The sequence below is a fragment of the Rhea pennata genome, chromosome 6 (assembly GCF_028389875.1).
Source record: "Rhea pennata isolate bPtePen1 chromosome 6, bPtePen1.pri, whole genome shotgun sequence".
Lineage (NCBI taxonomy): Eukaryota > Metazoa > Chordata > Aves > Rheiformes > Rheidae > Rhea > Rhea pennata.
This window is the reverse complement of record NC_084668.1, coordinates 10,797,187-10,814,397: the sequence shown is the minus strand read 5'-3', so window position 1 is coordinate 10,814,397 and position 17,211 is coordinate 10,797,187. Positions and strand designations below refer to the sequence as shown.

General features: G+C 37.2%; 1 protein-coding gene across 1 annotated transcript in view; it reads right to left on the bottom strand.

The window, feature by feature from the left end:
• OSBPL11 (oxysterol binding protein like 11) overlaps positions 1 to 17,211 on the bottom strand; it is a 37,717-nt gene that overhangs the window by 7,457 nt on the left and 13,049 nt on the right. The window contains exons 2-9 of the mRNA XM_062578132.1: positions 14,976 to 15,044; positions 13,735 to 13,910; positions 12,865 to 12,944; positions 11,961 to 12,143; positions 8,563 to 8,764; positions 5,916 to 6,061; positions 3,741 to 3,881; positions 1,267 to 1,765 (exon numbers count right to left, since the gene is read on the bottom strand). Of these exons, the coding sequence (XP_062434116.1) occupies positions 1,267 to 1,765; positions 3,741 to 3,881; positions 5,916 to 6,061; positions 8,563 to 8,764; positions 11,961 to 12,143; positions 12,865 to 12,944; positions 13,735 to 13,910; positions 14,976 to 15,044 (1,496 nt within the window). The remainder of the gene's footprint in view (positions 1 to 1,266; positions 1,766 to 3,740; positions 3,882 to 5,915; positions 6,062 to 8,562; positions 8,765 to 11,960; positions 12,144 to 12,864; positions 12,945 to 13,734; positions 13,911 to 14,975; positions 15,045 to 17,211) is intronic.

The following is a 17,211-nucleotide window of genomic DNA, read 5'->3' as shown; positions in this document are numbered from 1 at the left end:
TGCTGTCTTACTGATGGTTCTGGAGCACAGTGATACAAGATTTATGCTGCCGAAAGGAAATAAGGAATGGATACCCTGAGCTACAGATCTTGAGGAGGGCTAAAGTCCCTGCACCATTTCTTTCCCCTTTAATATATCTTACCCTATCTGGAGGCAGGAAACAGAGACAATCCTCCTTACTGCAGCTCTCTGCCAAGACAAACATGGCTCTTTCCTGACAGTGGCTTTTGCAATAAACGTTAACAATAGTCTCATTTAAAAAATAATAATAGATAATAATAAACCTACCTCTGAGCTCTACAAAAAACATTATGGCAGTTGGCTGCTGTTTGCATCAACCCATACCTCCATAGCATACTATCACCGTGTGTTTTGGAAGCTGCAATTCAGAATTTCTCATCTTATTCAGATTCATTTCATGATTTGAGAAATGCCCTAGAGGAGACATTAGCTTCAGGAATTACCTGCTACAGGCAATGCATCGAGATGTGTTTTCCACATCCCTTGCCAGGTATGCAGCTTATATTCAAGCATCTGAAGTCCTCAGTTGCTGGGCAATATAAACAAGAAACACTGAAGAGATGAGAAAGCATCTCCCATTCAGAATCAGAAAATACTAGCATTAAAGGGAAATTACAGTTTTGGGGACAGAGAAGAGTATTTGCACAAAAGGGGCCTAATTTCTGTAGTTAAAAAAAAGAGTAGTAATATACATAATATGTTCTAACAGAACAATATTTCTATTTAATGACTGTATGACATGAACTAACTTGTCCAATGGTTTGGAAACTTCTATAGAAATTAGTTTACATTACTATAACTGTCCTTTTTCCTCAAAATTCAAAATTTTGTTCTTGAATATAATTCTGATTTTTGGCAAAACATAAGCCTATCTAGGTTTTTATTCATATGAAAACTTGCAGTTTATAATGAGGACCCGTAGTATCATCTGTATTTGGTAAACGGTAAAAATTAAGTACAAAAATCATTAAATGAGATGCATTAGAGTTCTGAGATAATAAGGATTAGAGGAAAACCAGAAGTACACTAAAAAAATTTAAAAACTGAAAACCCACAATAGCAATTGACAGCCCTACAAATGGATTTTTCTGAAAAGACTTTGCAATAAAACTAGAGTAGAATTCATTTGTTTTTCTGCCTGGGCATACATCAAATTTTCTCTCAAACTAAATATTTCAACCTTCTAAAATGAATAAAGAAAAAACCACCACCACCACCAAGAAAAAAAAAAACCCCACAACTTACCTTCACCAACCATTGTCACTCCTATTGACATTCCTAAGAATTTACTTTTTGTCCAGACATGAGCATTGACACACATCTTTCTCTCTACACATTCAGCATAAAACCCTGAGACAGGAGGATGATGGGACACTTGCTCAGCTACAAATTTTACTGTATAATAGTCCAGCTCTGTTTGGCCTTCCAGATCTTTTGATAGAGTTACTTGTTCTGGACAGGAATGAGCAGATAAGTTACTGCCTGCATCAGCAGCTACTTCACTCTTCGGTATCCTCCAAGAGCAGTGAAATGTTTCTCCAATGATGGGATTGTACGGTTTCTTTGCAATAGCTCCTTTGCGACCTTCATGAAACGAAGTCAGATAATATTCAACAAAGCGGATCATCCGGTCCTCAGGGGTAGTGCCATTTGTAATTGCAATGAATAGATCTGGATGGGACATGAAGTCTGCATACATCTCCAACAACGATCGTTTCTCTAAAATAAACGTGGGAAGCACCACCTGAAATAAAAGAAAACCCAAAAGCCCCAGTAAGTAAAACAAAGTGACAAATTTTATTTATTTATTTATCTTTGAATAAAGGAAGGCCTTGGGGCAGATATTCTGTCCTGTTATAGACACCACACTTTTAGATTGAACTTTATTTTCCTCATATCTTAGAGGAACAAGGAAGTGATCATAGTCCTGAAAAAACAATTTACAAGGGAAAAAAATAAATATAGTCGGGACTACTCAGGTTACAGAGGCCTGAAGGGACTGACATCCTTCAAAAACACAAAACAGCTGCAAAGAAAGGAATAATGTGTTCAGCAGGTCTGCAGAGGAGAAAACAAGTAGGAAGGAGTTCATACCACAGCAAAGAAGATTCAGAGCAGAGGTTAAGAAAGGTTTTGCCCAATGGAGAGAAGAGCAGGCAAGCTGTTCTGGTGCTCTTGCAAGTTGGCAGTCTTTCTCTCAACAGTGCCGTTACAGAGCAGCTTGCACAAGCATCCATCAGGGATAACACAGTATAAGTTGATCCTGTACCTCACAGCAGAGGATTTTATACGTTTCCAGTTACGTTCACCACTATAAAAACAGCGGTCTTATCTTTTAATGGGCCCTGAGTAATAATACTGAGGGACTAAGAGGCTGTGGGTATCAGTCTTTTCCTTTCTTGTGGCAGTAGTGACCACCTCAAGTAACTAACACTATTGTCACGAGCCAGGGAGGGCGTCACAGCCAGGAGACCACAACAGCCTGTTCAGAGCAGGCGCACTCCAAGGAGGGCGCACACAGACGCTTTTAATGGATGTACAAATTATGACGAATGATTTGGCTGTCCTGTTATAACATCAACCTGGAATATTAGAGATGTTTTTCACTTCAGAACCCTGAGATTTAACTAAAGAGAATTCTACAGAACCCAAATAGCAAAAACAGGAGGAAGACCAATCTGATAATTAGTTCCAAGAAGAATAGAACAAAACTGATATTGCGTATAATGGAACAGTAACCTAAAGGGGAAGAACGACTGTAATGAATTCCTGATTATGCAGCAGAGGCTTAACTTCAGCCCACAGGCAACAAGGCCTGTTCATACCATCTTTTTTCTAAACTGAGAAATGCAAGCTCTGCAATACAAGTATCCTTAGTGGTTATGTAAGTACCGCTCAAAAAAGGCTTGGGGGCTGGGGGGGGGGGGAAAGGGGGGAGGGAAATCTCTAATTCTAAGAAACAAAAAGTGGTTCCCTGCTTCCATGCCATTACCTGTAGAAGTTATTTTTTCTTTAAAAATATCTACTGCTTATGGTATGAAAAGTCTTTACAGGAGTGAAACAAACATAAGCTAGTAGCAGTCCAGCTCTTCCAATTTTGCTGCCCAAGCTATATAGTGGCAACTAAGTATAATTTTTCAAAGCTACTTTTCTTTAAGTCTGCACAAGAGCGTGAAATCACTTCTCTCCCCTAAGACTTTGTTCCCACTTCCTATAGCTGTGAGCAAAGCTAGAATAGGACAGAGGGAGGGGTAAACAGGCAACTAAGAGAGGGTGACGAGGAACCAAAAGAAAACTTCTAGCAGCATGAACAAGTGCAAGATTACACAAGTTGTGCTTGAAAACATTAGTAAGTGAGAAGAAAGATCACTGAAGAAGATAAAAATGTGAGAAGGAAATAGAAAACACAATATGGAAAGGATAAGGTATACCACAGAAAAGAAAACAGAAGACATTATAGGAAAGCCAAAAAAAGTAATAGGAAAAAAATAGAAAAAGACTATAACAGAAAAGATATGGCCAGTTGTATTAAATCAAATCAGCTCCCTCAGTACATTTTTCACTTTAAATCTACAAATCAAACTGGAATATCAGACCTTGGGACCTGAAGTTGCTACACGCATCACTTCCATACAAAACTCAGTAATTCAGTACCAGAGTTGAGTTTAAAATGGCTTTTCACTTCTACTGCAACTAGTCTTCATACTTCAGTTACTTACTCTTGTTAAGTCCATGCCAAGTTTCAGCTGAGACAAGAGATGCAAGATAACACTGCGCTGTTCTTCCACAGCTCCTAGATCATCTTCTTTATCATCACAGATATCCTCCAGCTCCTCATCCGGATTTATTTCTTCAGGTTCCTGGGATATGAGCCATAAACATCAGGTCAAATAAATGACTGTCGAGACAATATCCAAAAAGACTTCATATTGTATTTAATTGTGCGTGTGTGAAAAAAGACTAAACAAATCCCCGCAGAGAGCTATACAATACAGTATACTCCCAAGATAAACAACAGTTGAAGAATTTAAAAGGACATTAAAATAACTCAGTGCAGACTTAAACTAGAGGACTCAGCTTAAGATTTCTGACCATCTCTTACACAGGTTAGAGGGGAAAAAAAAGGCTTAGAAGCAAATGACATCTTTTCCTGTAAGTTTTGTGATTCCACAGAAGAGTTAAAGGCATCTAATACACACAGTAAAACAAATCTAGTGAAATCCCAACAGTCCTGTGGGCACTCCTCCACCTCCCTCTACTTCAAGCTTTCCAGTGTTGCCATCACACTGGTATTGCTACTCCCAAAGTTGCAGCAACGATCCAGCTATGGTCTGCATGATGAAGGACCGGTATTTCCCAGTTACACGCTTACAAGCAATTAACACACCTACAAGGCAGTTAACATTCTCTAGCATTATCAAAGCTGCTGCTAGTGCCAGTTCTAAGAGTAAAGGAGATTTGAAGTGTTTAAAAAAAAAAAAAAAAAAAAAAGAAAAAACACAAAACACCCACCACAAAAAATAAAAAACAAGCACAGCCAACGTAGGGTGTCTATTAGTTTAACAGGTACAGATGGACTAGCAGAAACAACATCAGCGCTGTTGCAACAACTACCACCTTGCAAGCAGAAAGCTGAAGGCTGCAGGCAGCAAGGTCATTTCTCAGCACTCAAAGCAGCCTTTCCTGGCGCACAGTCAGGTGCAGAGGGGAGATGCAACGAACACCGTGAGAGGGCAGCAACATGCATCTGCCTAAACGAAGCCCTTTCGTCTGGACCTGCTGCCATGGGCTCAAAGCAAAACTGTGAACATCCAACCACCACAGGAAGTTCACAGGCCTGGGTCCACATATCCAGAGCCCACAACCCGCTTAAAAATGCAGTATCACACAGGGCTCTTCCTTCCACCAATGCTACACGGTTCTGCAGTCTTAAACAAGATTGTAGAAAACAGGAGAACGGTAAGACTAGTCGCATCCCAGTTACAAGACAAGGCCATACATAAAGTACTTGAACTCTTAACTTGCTTAGTTATTAGAAGAAAGGAGTTTTAAATTGAAAACTTTAACTTGAAAGCTTCTGTTTCTTGACTTCATGGCAGCTAGTCAGATTTATTAAAAAAAAAATATATAAACAATGGCCTCTGAAAAGTCTTTGCACTTTCTATCTTGCTGTAAGATAGCGAAGTCAAACCAGATGCGGTTGTGGATATATACAACATCATATAATCTTTCCAGAAGTCCTCACACAGTTTGAGACTACAGACAACTAGTATAAGAAGAATGGAATTACAGTTTTCTGGCTTAGTTAGGAAAACAAGTTCCTTTCCATAATCTCTTCTGTTCTTTTATTTTAATATTTTGCACTTCTAATTAATTTTGACAATTACAGTGATATAGACTGCTGCTGTATTTCAAATGTATTAAGCCATCCTAAGGTCAGGTGATGAGTTGTTCAAATTAAGAAAAAAATTCAACAAAAGTTGGAAAAGAAATGTAGGTAGTCTTAATAGCTGGAAACTGGAAATTTTGTTTACTTGGGCAGCTTGTCTTGGGCTTATTTTGATAGTGTAATAAATCCCAATTAGGTTTTCTGCACTTCAGTTTTCAGCTGTTTTAGATCAAAATGCAAGGCAATACTACCTATTTATATACCTTCTACTGCTGTCCAAATTTTCTTCCTCATTTTAACAGCTAGTTATAGAAAGAAACAAAATTTAAAAAGTAGAAGGTTTTGTTTACTGCAATGGTACTCACTCTCCGTCCAACACAGCTAATTGAGGTGAAAAGTAGGAGAATAGTTCTAATTAAGTTGTTTTTACATCATTTGATAAAAACATTTACAGATATTCCACAAAACCACTCCCCACAGAAATGGTATTTTCACATTACCTTACCCTTGTTAGCTGGTCGGGCTCAGAAATGGACTGTTCTTCTCTGACAGATGCTGGCTTGTTTACCTCTGCTGAGAAATTCTGTGCTGCTCCATTTTTGAAGTGGTTTGAGAGAGATATCTTTGGTTCCAGCCAACTAATCGTTGTTCCTGAAGCAAAAGAAAGTTTACGCTGAAGCTTACTCATCCTCCGGAAAATGAGTTAAATATTTTTCACAAAACAGCTTTTCCAAGAAAAAGCTGAAAGCAGCTAAGCCCTTCAGCAGCCACAAAACAAAGGTGGTGCAATGAGACACCACCTTCAGTGATCATTAGCACAAACCCTGCGATTGGTGAGCTGTAATACATGCAACTTGTACCAGAGAAACTAGCTGGTGTCATGCAAGGTGTAATCAGACACTACAGGAAGAACCCAATATCATGGGAATGTTAAGTAATCCTTACAATTTTCTTCAACTGGTATAAAAAAAAGGGGGGGGGGGGAACGACCCTGGTACCTTCTCAAACCCAGGTCAGTTGTAGAATAGAAAGAGCTAAAGCAGAAAAAGTTATTTGGCCAATGCTTTCTCTGCAAAGGGCAGTTGTCTTTTCTCATCTGAAAGCAAGGCAAGCATGCACTCTTGAATAAATAATAGTCACTCAAAAAAAAAAGAAGAGAGAGAGAAAAGCTGTCACCCACTCAGCAATTCCAAGGTCTCTAGTTACTCCCAGCTATTTATCACAATGGATAGAGTTCCTCATTAATAATGCAAATGTTCCATTCTTTTTCAAAGACTAATAAATTACAGGAGACTCCAGTAAGTTTTTACTGAAAAATACACATATGAAGCGTGACAAAGCATCTTTCTTAAGTTGCAAGCACTAATTAGGAAGCTGTAATTTCTAGTGCAGTATTGCAGTTCTCTGTACTTATGAACTAAGGCGGCTGCTGGATTTTCTTATACTATACACAATCCTCTATTTCCAGATCTCTGTTTCAGGGAACCAGGTCACATCCTCAACTACAACTGGGAGAGTAAGCTTAATTGAGAAAACAGGAGCATTATCAGCAGGCAATTACTGCAGAGAGCGGGGGGGGGGGGGAGTACAGCTTTACAAACAGAACTAGACAAACTTTTCCTCTGGCAAGATAAATTATTTTCTTGAAGTCCATTCATCATTAATCCATTAACATAATGAATTCCTCAGAACCATAAAGAACACCTCGATAGTTCAATTTTTTTTTAGCCATTTAAATAAAAGTTCCAAAAAAGTCAGGAAATAGTGAAATTGTGAACATCTGTCGTTTACTTTTTTGAAAGTATTTTCGTCACCTTTAAAATCTCTTCACAAAGACTAAATGCATTTTCAACTGTAACTTACAATCTCTAATTACATGCCCTAGACTGCATTTACTCCATGCTGGCTGGCTATACATTTGATTAATTTGACAAGTGCTCCCTCCTTTTAGCTACTTTCAAAATAGCTTCCTTGTTAGTAAGTTCTGCTTAATTTTACTTGATAAATTCAGAGAGGTTTTTAAAAGTGATGAAATACAAGTTGTGTTTTAATTTTGTGAATGGACAGGATTTCCTCATGAATGTTTTCCTCTAAACTAGAAGACCATATTCAAATCTGCTCTTGACTATTTTGGGTAGAAAAAGCTATTTTATTTATTGGTGATCTTCTCTTCCCCTAAAAGCATTCACTCCATATTTTTTCCCTCAGCTGCCAGGACTACTGCTCTGCTACAACACAGATTTATCTCATAGTTTATAGCTACCTTCACTTTCAACTTTTTTCTTCTTTATAAAGAGTTGCAAATTACTGATCACAATCTACCTTTTTGATAACGAAGTACTTTCTAATCAAGCACATGATTTCACTTTTAACTTTTCCTAAATTCAAGCCAATTACTGCAAGTTTCCTATTTCTAAGTCTCTCGTTTGTGGTACACTTTGATGCAGCAAGGGCAATTTATATTCTTCCACTTTTGCTTCTAACAACCTGTAGCAAATTGGAATTTTTTTCTTAATCTTCATTATTTTAAGCCTGACAAGCACTTACTCAACACACTGAGTAGAATTTTACCAGGCCCACAAATAAATTTACAATATAGGGGGAAAAAAGTATGTCTTATTATACAGGTCTGTTCATCATCATCATCCCCTTTTGTTCTTTTTTTTTATTATTTATTAAAAAAAGAGATAGAGAGAAAGAAGTGGGTTTACCTTTAACAAATTTGCATTTGCCCACAAGGCTGTTCCAGCCTCAGAAGGGAATGCAGCCCATCTTAGTCTACATTTTAGACTAGGATGTTAACCCCCCCAAAAATATTGCTGTATAAACAATACTGCTAATAACCTGTGCAGATTTAGAGCTTTGTATTCTAATATTTTAACTGGAAATTAGAGCTACCGTATGTAAATGCTTTTTATAAGTATTAAAGTGTGTGGAAGGGGGGAAATAGAGAAAATGGTGAAAAATGATAATAAGTTCAGCAGTTCAAACAACCACCAGGAAGCCCAACTCTGAAAAAGCTCCCAAGAAAACAGGCTGTTTGCTCTGCCCACAAAAAAGTCAGTTTAGCAGAATAAGCATTTTTGCAAGTGAAGTAGTACAGGCTTCATAGCTGTTACAGGATTCAGGTCTTTGTGAGCATCTATACCCACCTGCTGGTAAGGATCCCTTTTGTTGTGAAGCATGTTGTAACTGGAGAATATGGAAGCAGTCATTTAAGCAGTTCATGGTTGCCATGGAAGTTGCTTTGAGCATTAATAGGTCTTGATCCAAGGATGTAAGATGACCGGAGACGGGAAGGCATTCTATGCTCCTGATCAAGTCTCTCTGCTGGCCCTCAGCCTGAGACATCATCTATCAAATAAAACAGTTCTAATCAGAGGATAACAAAAATATGTCGTTTGATGTGTGTTGAGCTGTGAACACAAAGAGTCCAGAAAGATATTTTACAGTATTAAGAGAACAAGGTAATAAGATGTGCTAGCTTCACACGTAAAGTTAACTATACATTATTGTGCTTAATGCAGCCACTAAAATTCCATGAAATGCATAACGAAATTCCCACTGCAGTACATGGCACTAGTACGTTAACAAGCAAAAGAATATCAAGACTACTCCAAAAAAGGCTAAGAGGGATTCAAACATGGCACATGCTGCAGTAAACATCAAGCACTTTCCATGCTTGGCTAATAGGGATGGGGACAGGGCAGGGGGGAACAAAAAACAACACACACAGACACACAGAGTGTATAAAGAATAATTAAGCTTTCTGCTCTGCACAGTCTGGAAAGAGCCAATCTATGAGGATCTTTCTATAGGTGTCAAGATCTTCTCGCCCTTTACAAGATGGATCCAGGGCCTTATTGGACCGACCTGTATCACAGGCCAAACTAGACAGGATTCTCATTTACCGACTGCATTACCACCATGCTTAGGATGATTGTTTCACTGTATATTACACAGCGGAAAAACAAAGCCAATTAAAAAAAAATTTTTTTGCCTTCATGATGTTTTGAAATTAAAGCTTTCTTATAGTTATTTTCCCCTTTGTTTCCCCCAACCTGCTTCTTTCCTTACTTCCAAACAGGGCTATTCAATCCTACATCATAGAATTTGCAATTTGCCTAAAAATACAGTGGCAAAGGCCATCAAGAAGTACACTGTAGTCTTTGAAAAAAACCTAAATATTTTCCCCTTTGAACTCACAAAGGCAAAATATTGCCTGATTTTCTTCGGATCATGGGGATGAGCACAGGCTTCTATACTTGCTAGTTACTTTTCTGAGAATATGCAACAGTGTTAATGCAACTGGGTATCATCGCTCTGCAATCATTATACATTCTGACAGTTAAGTTAAACCTTGGAACAGATCAAATAAGGAGAGCAAAAGAATTTCTTAAAAGAATTCAAGATGAATACATGCATGTCTGCTATAATACTAGTCAGTTAGACACTGCCAGAGCTTGTAAATTAACAATTTTCTTTCAGTATCCTGGCTTGCAATCCCTTCCTAGAACTGCTTTTAAGGTTTTATATAATAAATACTCAAGCAATAAGTATTCATTCAACTTCATAGTCTGTGGAATTTGGAACATTTTAGGGCTTGGCTACATAGTACGCTAAGGTGTGTACTTACACATTGGTTAATACCAGAACACACCGGTTAATATCAGAACATGTCATATCTTCTTCCAGTCACGAATGTGTTACTTAAATCCTTGTGTAAAAGATTTTTTCCAATACTTTGAACAGTTCTGTTGTATTTAAAAAAAATTAAAAAGGCCAAGCATGCCACAGAGGATTAATTAACAAATCATCACAGCCCTTCTGATGATCTTTGCTAGTAGTAATTTATGCCATGGTAGCATCAAAGCACCTCATTCCAGCATCAGATATCACTTCACAGGACACTGCAGTGTCATGGAAAGCAACAATGCCTCCTTAAAGATTATGACTCTAGTGTAAGGTAATAGGGCAACTCTGTGTCTAGCCTCACAGACTAGTTTGGTGCACCCCTACAAAAAGTAAAAATAAAGTCCAACTGCATAGATGTACAGGAGAGTCTGACATGATACATTACCATCCTTCTCTTACAGCAATAGAAGAAGCAATGCTATATTCAGCATGCAAGTTAAAATAAGGATATCACCACTTCCAAAGGGCACACTTTTTCCTCTCCAATAGGCTCAGATTTGTAAATAGAAATAGAGAGCTTTCTATCTCAATAGAACTAATTGAAAACTCTGAACCTGTCAGAATTACTCAAGTCATAGTTCTTGTTTTGCAAACATACACGCCTGTCATTAGTGCAAGTCAGCAAAAAGATCCTCTTAGATCTCTTGTTCTGCAAAGTTTCCAAGTCAGCAGCAAGACACATGTTTGGTCAAGAACAAGGGGAAGAAATAGAAGGAAAAGGGACTGACAAAAGAGCCAACTACAGTGCACTCATGGGCAACTTAAAAAAGAATCAACACGTAGCGGGCACTTAGGAAGAGCAGAGTTCTTCCCACAGCTAATCAAACCGAGTTTGCAATTATTCAAGCTGTATTATGCTCAAGTGTAGCAGTCATACACCCGCCCTTTGTTATTTTAAATACTTTAATTATATATCAAAAAAAATTGAAGGCATTGTATCCAACAAGCAAAAATATGCTTCAAAAAGCTAAGCACAGTAACTTCAAAATTTGGAAAAGCTACCTTTACTGAGGATTCCTTGAGTCCTGTAATTAGGTTTCTCACTGTTTGGGTTTTGTCAAAGTAAGGAGGAATGATTTTTCTTAGCATTGCAAGATGTGCAGAAAACAATATTCATGCTCTCTTTGGATCGTTATTCAGTTTGATGACACAGTACGAGCATTTATTGACTTAAAAATTACACTTTAGTAGGAGCTTTAGATTTATATGATCTACACATTAAGTATTCACAAATTAAATCAATCAGCAATCAATTACTGTCAGTCAAGATAGGAAGGTTGTTATTTCTATTTTTTCCAAAAGACACTAAAGCTGCATGAATAGTCAATGAAAACGTACTTCTGAATTACTCATTTTATTTTGCTCTCTTCTCAATCACATTCATCCCTTGATAAATTTGGCCACGTGAATTAGTATGTCAAAAAGTAATTAATATTCTTCAGCATCAACCACGACCAAGTTCTCCTTAGTTATATAAGGCACAGGAGGAGCTTAGTCAATTTTTCAATTATTTGACATGGGGAAGGAATAGAAAATGATACAATAGTATCATAGTATACAGTGCTATACTTTGTTACAGGGTACACCACTATTAGCTGTAGGGGTAGGACCTGCAACCATCAAAACATGCCAACTTCTGCCTTGAGTGTCAGGATATTACTGCGGAGCACAAAGAAGTCAAAAAATATACTTCACATGCTTCTAATAGCAAATCAGGGCAAGTTAGTTATCCTCACGCAGCTCTGCGGTAAGAATTCAGGGCATGTGTAAAACAGTAACAAGCTAGGAATAGTAGGTTTCTCCATCGTCCTAAAACAGTATGACAGTTCTTTCAAAAGACTTAAGACATACAAACCTCTCTAACATCTACAAGGTGATCAGGCTGCAGAATAGGAACTCTTTTTCCAGTTGACAATCTGTGATGTCCAACGCTAAAAAAAGAAATCGCATTTTGGCTAGGTCTTCTTTGCACACCAGGAGAGTTGCAACTTCCTTGAGATGCAAGAGAGAAGCTGCGAGATTTCAGAGGAGGGTTGTTCTAGTGAATAAAGAAGCATATTAAGAAACATTTACAATTAATTCATAACACCCAGCAAATATTCCAATTTGAACCATATGGTAGAATTTTAATCTCTGTTTTCTATAAAGCAAAGATTGCTAAACCTTAGTAATGTATTGGTAGCAACTGATAAATAAATATTTTGCACTATCTGCTGATAGTTGCCATGCTTTACAATGTGATTACAAGCAATCTGTGAGATAGATCCTTATCCTAATCTTCATCTGATTTGGAGATTAGCCCTTGATCTGCAGTAGCACCAAAAAACTGAATTCATTCAAAACGTACTTGTATAGGCTTTTAAGCAGGTTTAACACCTAGTGAAAGAAAAGTAAAGTTCCCAACCCAAGGGAAGGGTTTCAATAGCACTAAGGAAAACCTTTTCATTAACCACTAAGAAAATGCAAAACCACTGGAAAACATTGGACTATTATTCTGATCTTTTAGCTCTACCTGTTTCTTATATACCACCTCAAGAGTACCTGATCCAGGAGTACCATTTAGCTCTTCAGAGGCTACAGTGACTTTGCTTTGCTTCATTACTAAATTACATTTCTATTACAAGTCAGTTTTTACTCAGAGGGATGTTTCTTGCCACGAGGTTCAAAAAGCACAGCTACTCTCCTTTGGCAATACTTGTCCTAGATCTGCTCTTAGTGCCAGCCTAAATTGTTTTTGCCCAAGAAAATACTAGTCATACCTTGCCAATAGCTTCTGTGTGATGTTGCGTGCATATCTGTAGCCTGCTAACCCAATGTTGCCGTTCTTTAGCATCAGTGGCTAATAAAAGCAAACCAAAAGGATTATGTAAAAGATCACACAAAACATGAACAAAAGATTGCTTAATTCTTTAAAATAGACAAAAGACTTTAACAAGTTTTAGATAAAATGTTAGGTAATCTTAAAGTAAGCTGTAATTAACTATCATTAAATCAAGTTCAACATAAGTATTATATACTTTTTTTTTTTTTTTTTTTTTTTAATTTTGTGGCACAAAAGCTCCAACAAATCCCACACACATTTTTAATCCAATTACATGATGTATATTTTCCTGGAAGACAAATAAGGAACCCGAAAAGGAAAATGGGACAGCAAGCCATCAAGGTAAGGGATACTAAGATATTATCCTAGATTTCTGTAGTCTAAGAAATCAGAGAACAGGCTTCTATAACCAACACAAAAAGGCTAATATGTTAACATTAGGACTAATGTAGCCCTTTACAAGCATTAATACAGTACTGTTTCATAAAGTAATTTGAAAAATTCTGATTCAGTACAGTTAAGGACATGGTTATATGGTTATACCTCCACCCTATTCATATTAAGTTCATGGTCATCAGGAAAAAAAAAAAAAAGAAAAAAAAAAACCAAAACACAAAGAAAAGGATAGTTCTTAACTAAGGGTGGGTGGCACTTTCATGCATAACACTCTCACTGTAGGAGTCTCCTGAACAAGTTATTTTGCTTTGGATAACAGGTGGACATAGCCAAAACCAGAACTGAAGCCACAGGTGAGAGACAGGAGTGTCCTCTAGTGGAAGTGTCCCCTGCCCAGTAAGGTAAGTCCTACCTCTTAGTTTATACTGCTCCCCACTGGCTGCATTGACCGTGAAGGTGTGAGAGTCTTCATCGCTGGGCGAAATCACGGCCCCAGCCAGCTGCAAGGTACCCCTGGGCTTTAGATGCCTGGACTGTTCATTCACAAAGTACTCCAGTAGGCCAGCATCATTGTTTAAAACAAAAAATCTGCAACAATAACAAAGCAAATGCACAAAATAAAAAATGAGACTCATACCCACATTTTGGGCCTGTGAGGGAAAGTTTATAGCACAGCAAAACAACTGCACCCCCCCCCCCCCACAAAAAAAAATGCTACTGCAAAACTTCAGGAATTAAAAGAATATTCTAAGTTCTAAGGAAATTTTTTTATATACATACACACACACACAACACAACAAAAACGTGTGTGTATCTATACACACACAATATACATTTTAAGGATAGAATGGCTTAGGTACAGAACAGCCAAGTTTGCAAAACTGAAGCAGTTCCAATTAAAAAAAAAAAAAAGAAAAAAAAAAGAAAAGAAAGGATCATACAGACAATACGCTTTAACTATTCAGCTCAGTATAACAGTAAGTACATTGACACAAGTCTTCAGCCAGATTCTTATGCTTCCATTCCCATGCAACGCGGTGCGTTAAGGACTTATTTCTCCAATATTAATTTAATTGCACTATTCTGCAGTGTTCTCTGGGAACAGCATCATGGGGGAAGTCTGACTAGAGAGTTTCAGTTGTTGAAAAAACATCATATAGAATTAAAGGCCAAATGCTTGCTTGAGTTTAGATTTTCAGAAAGAAACTCAACTTTTTGAATGATGTCCTGATTCAACTGCAAAGCAGAAGCCCCAGTAGAAAAAACAAAAGCAGTATTTTAAACAGAAAAGAAAAAGCATTAATGCTGCATATCCTTTTTACATGGATAAATACAGTTATAAACCACCAAAGGTTAACTGCTTCAGATCCCTTCTCCATTTTCTTTCTTTTTTTTCTTTTTTCTTTTTTTTTTTTTTTAAAAAAACTTCTTGGTCATGCTCCAAAATATTTGTTCTATTAACACAGGTTTATTATTCATCTACACACTAGTTTAACCTATAATACAGAAAGTATAAGAAACATTCATCAAGTTTACCTTGTAAGAAATCAGGAAATGAAAAGTCAGTGTTAAATATCAATATAGTCTGAGACACGCTCACTCAGATGTTGCCAATAATCAACCTTGCTTTAAAACAAACCAAACCAAACTTACCGATACTGCCAACCAGTGACGAGATTGGTATATTTCATTAAGTAGCCATAAATATTTTCCATGTGATCACTATTACAAAGAAAAATGGAAAAGAAAAAGCAGTCAGAAAATACCAAAACATACTGCAGATCTTTGCAGCTTTCGGTCATCATCTTCCATTCTCCGCAAATTCATTCCATCAGTTGTTCAGTCTTCTCTTTTTAGGATGGGCACTACCACTTTTCAGTAAATTACCAACAGTTAGCAGATTTTTCAGCTTCATCTCTGAAGTTATTTCAGAAGACAGATAATTTAACCAGATTCACTGGACTGCAAGTAATTTCCAAGCATAACTAATTTCACCAAGACTTGAGATTTATTCAGATATTTCCAGGCACTTTTACACTAACTTCAAGTAATTAAAGACTGAGTATCCAACCTCTGCTTTCTTCTTCCTGTTTTAAGCAAGCTTTGTGTTTTTCAGCTCCTGAATTCACCATCTTACTCTAAGCAGTCTTGATCAGGGGCACTAACCAAAAACAACGACCAAGCATTCCTAGATCAACACAACTCTACTTATCCTTAACTTCCAGAATTATTCCTAACTACACCAAATACTCCGAAAAAGATATAACATGTAGGAGCACGTCACATCAAGATATTCTGAAATATAAAACAAATGCCAAAACATCTCCTCCTCAGGCTTGGCAAGAAAATCCAGTAGTTTCTCTTTCAAAGCCCAAACTTGCAACATACACCAAAAACAAGAGCCTGTGTAGGGCATTCAGCACCGAGGCTCCACATCACTACCGGCAAAATACATCATCACTTCTGAAAATGAATTGTCCAAAATAAGATTAGTTTGTAAGCATTAAATTTGTAAACCTTATAACTCCCGTTTACAGATCTATTTTATTCAGCACATCTCATAATTGCAGAAGTGCCATCACAAGGCCCTCTGCTCTTACTTTGAAGGACTCACACTTTCAGCAGACTGTTCAGGTCCTACATGAGAAAAAGTTTCCTGCTGTTCCAATAAGGAACTGAAACACGTGAAAATAACCAAATTATTATTATATTAATAACCAAACTATGCCAAATAACAGAGACTAAGCATTTCCTTTTCAAAAGAAAGCTATATTTCAGCCATTTAAATTAGATTTTAAATGCCAGTAGCCTGTAATATTTTGAAGATTATGTAAAAATGTATTCAAGTCCATTGGAGCAGCAGCCTGTCTTGGTCATTAAGAGGTAGAATTACTTCTATTTTAGCAAGAGCAGAAAGGTTGGGAAAATAGAACTACAAGAACCAATTTTTTTATTATTATTATTTAAACAGATTTTGGCTGCAAACAAATGAAGCATTCACAGCAGCTTCAAGTGTTAGATTAATTTCAGTTATAAATGGTGACACTTACTATCACTGAATTAATTGGCTACCTGGACATTCAATTAAATGTAATGTTATATTAAGTTCCATCCTAAACGCTATTTAGGACGCAACCAACGAAGACAACTTCATAGTAAATTATTGTCATAGGTGGAAATTTATATACAGTTATACTATCTTACAAAGAGATGTAAAAAACCATATTTTTGAAGAAAAACAATTGCTGCTTTTTAATGTTACATTTAAAAATAGGAAAAAAATCTTGCTATTACTAAGCAGAAGGACTGCAGCAGTTAGTATCAGGGTAGTATGTTGCAGTGAAGTGCAATCAGAGGGATGACCCAGGAACGTAACTTGTAATAGCTCATTAAGCAATACTGTGGAGATAGAAATAACACCCACAAGAATAGAGGAGATTCAGGCTATCATACAATTTAAATGCACAAAAATGCTGAGGAGACAGAATCAAACATCTTCTGCAGACACCTCTCATTTGCTATTACTGGCATAAAAAGGGAAGCAGAGTTTGCACTTACTTGCTGGCAGAATTTTGCCAGAAAAATGTAAGATTGCATATTCACAAGAATGTACATATGTTTTCTTTAACATTCTGAAAACCATCACTAGTCAGAGTTAGTTGTTTTTCATTTAGTTTATTGAATCCAAACTTCACCCTTGCCTTTTAGTTATGCATCCTACAGAACCCAGCACACCGACTACAGCTGCTGCTTCCCTGCCTAACTCACAAGCACATTTAACAGTGCAAGCCAGGAAATCCAGAAAAGCAACCTCAGGCTGAGGAAAGTCAGAAAAAAAACATCAGGCACAAGCACATGGCCCTGGAAGTCCATTCACCTGACAAAGGGG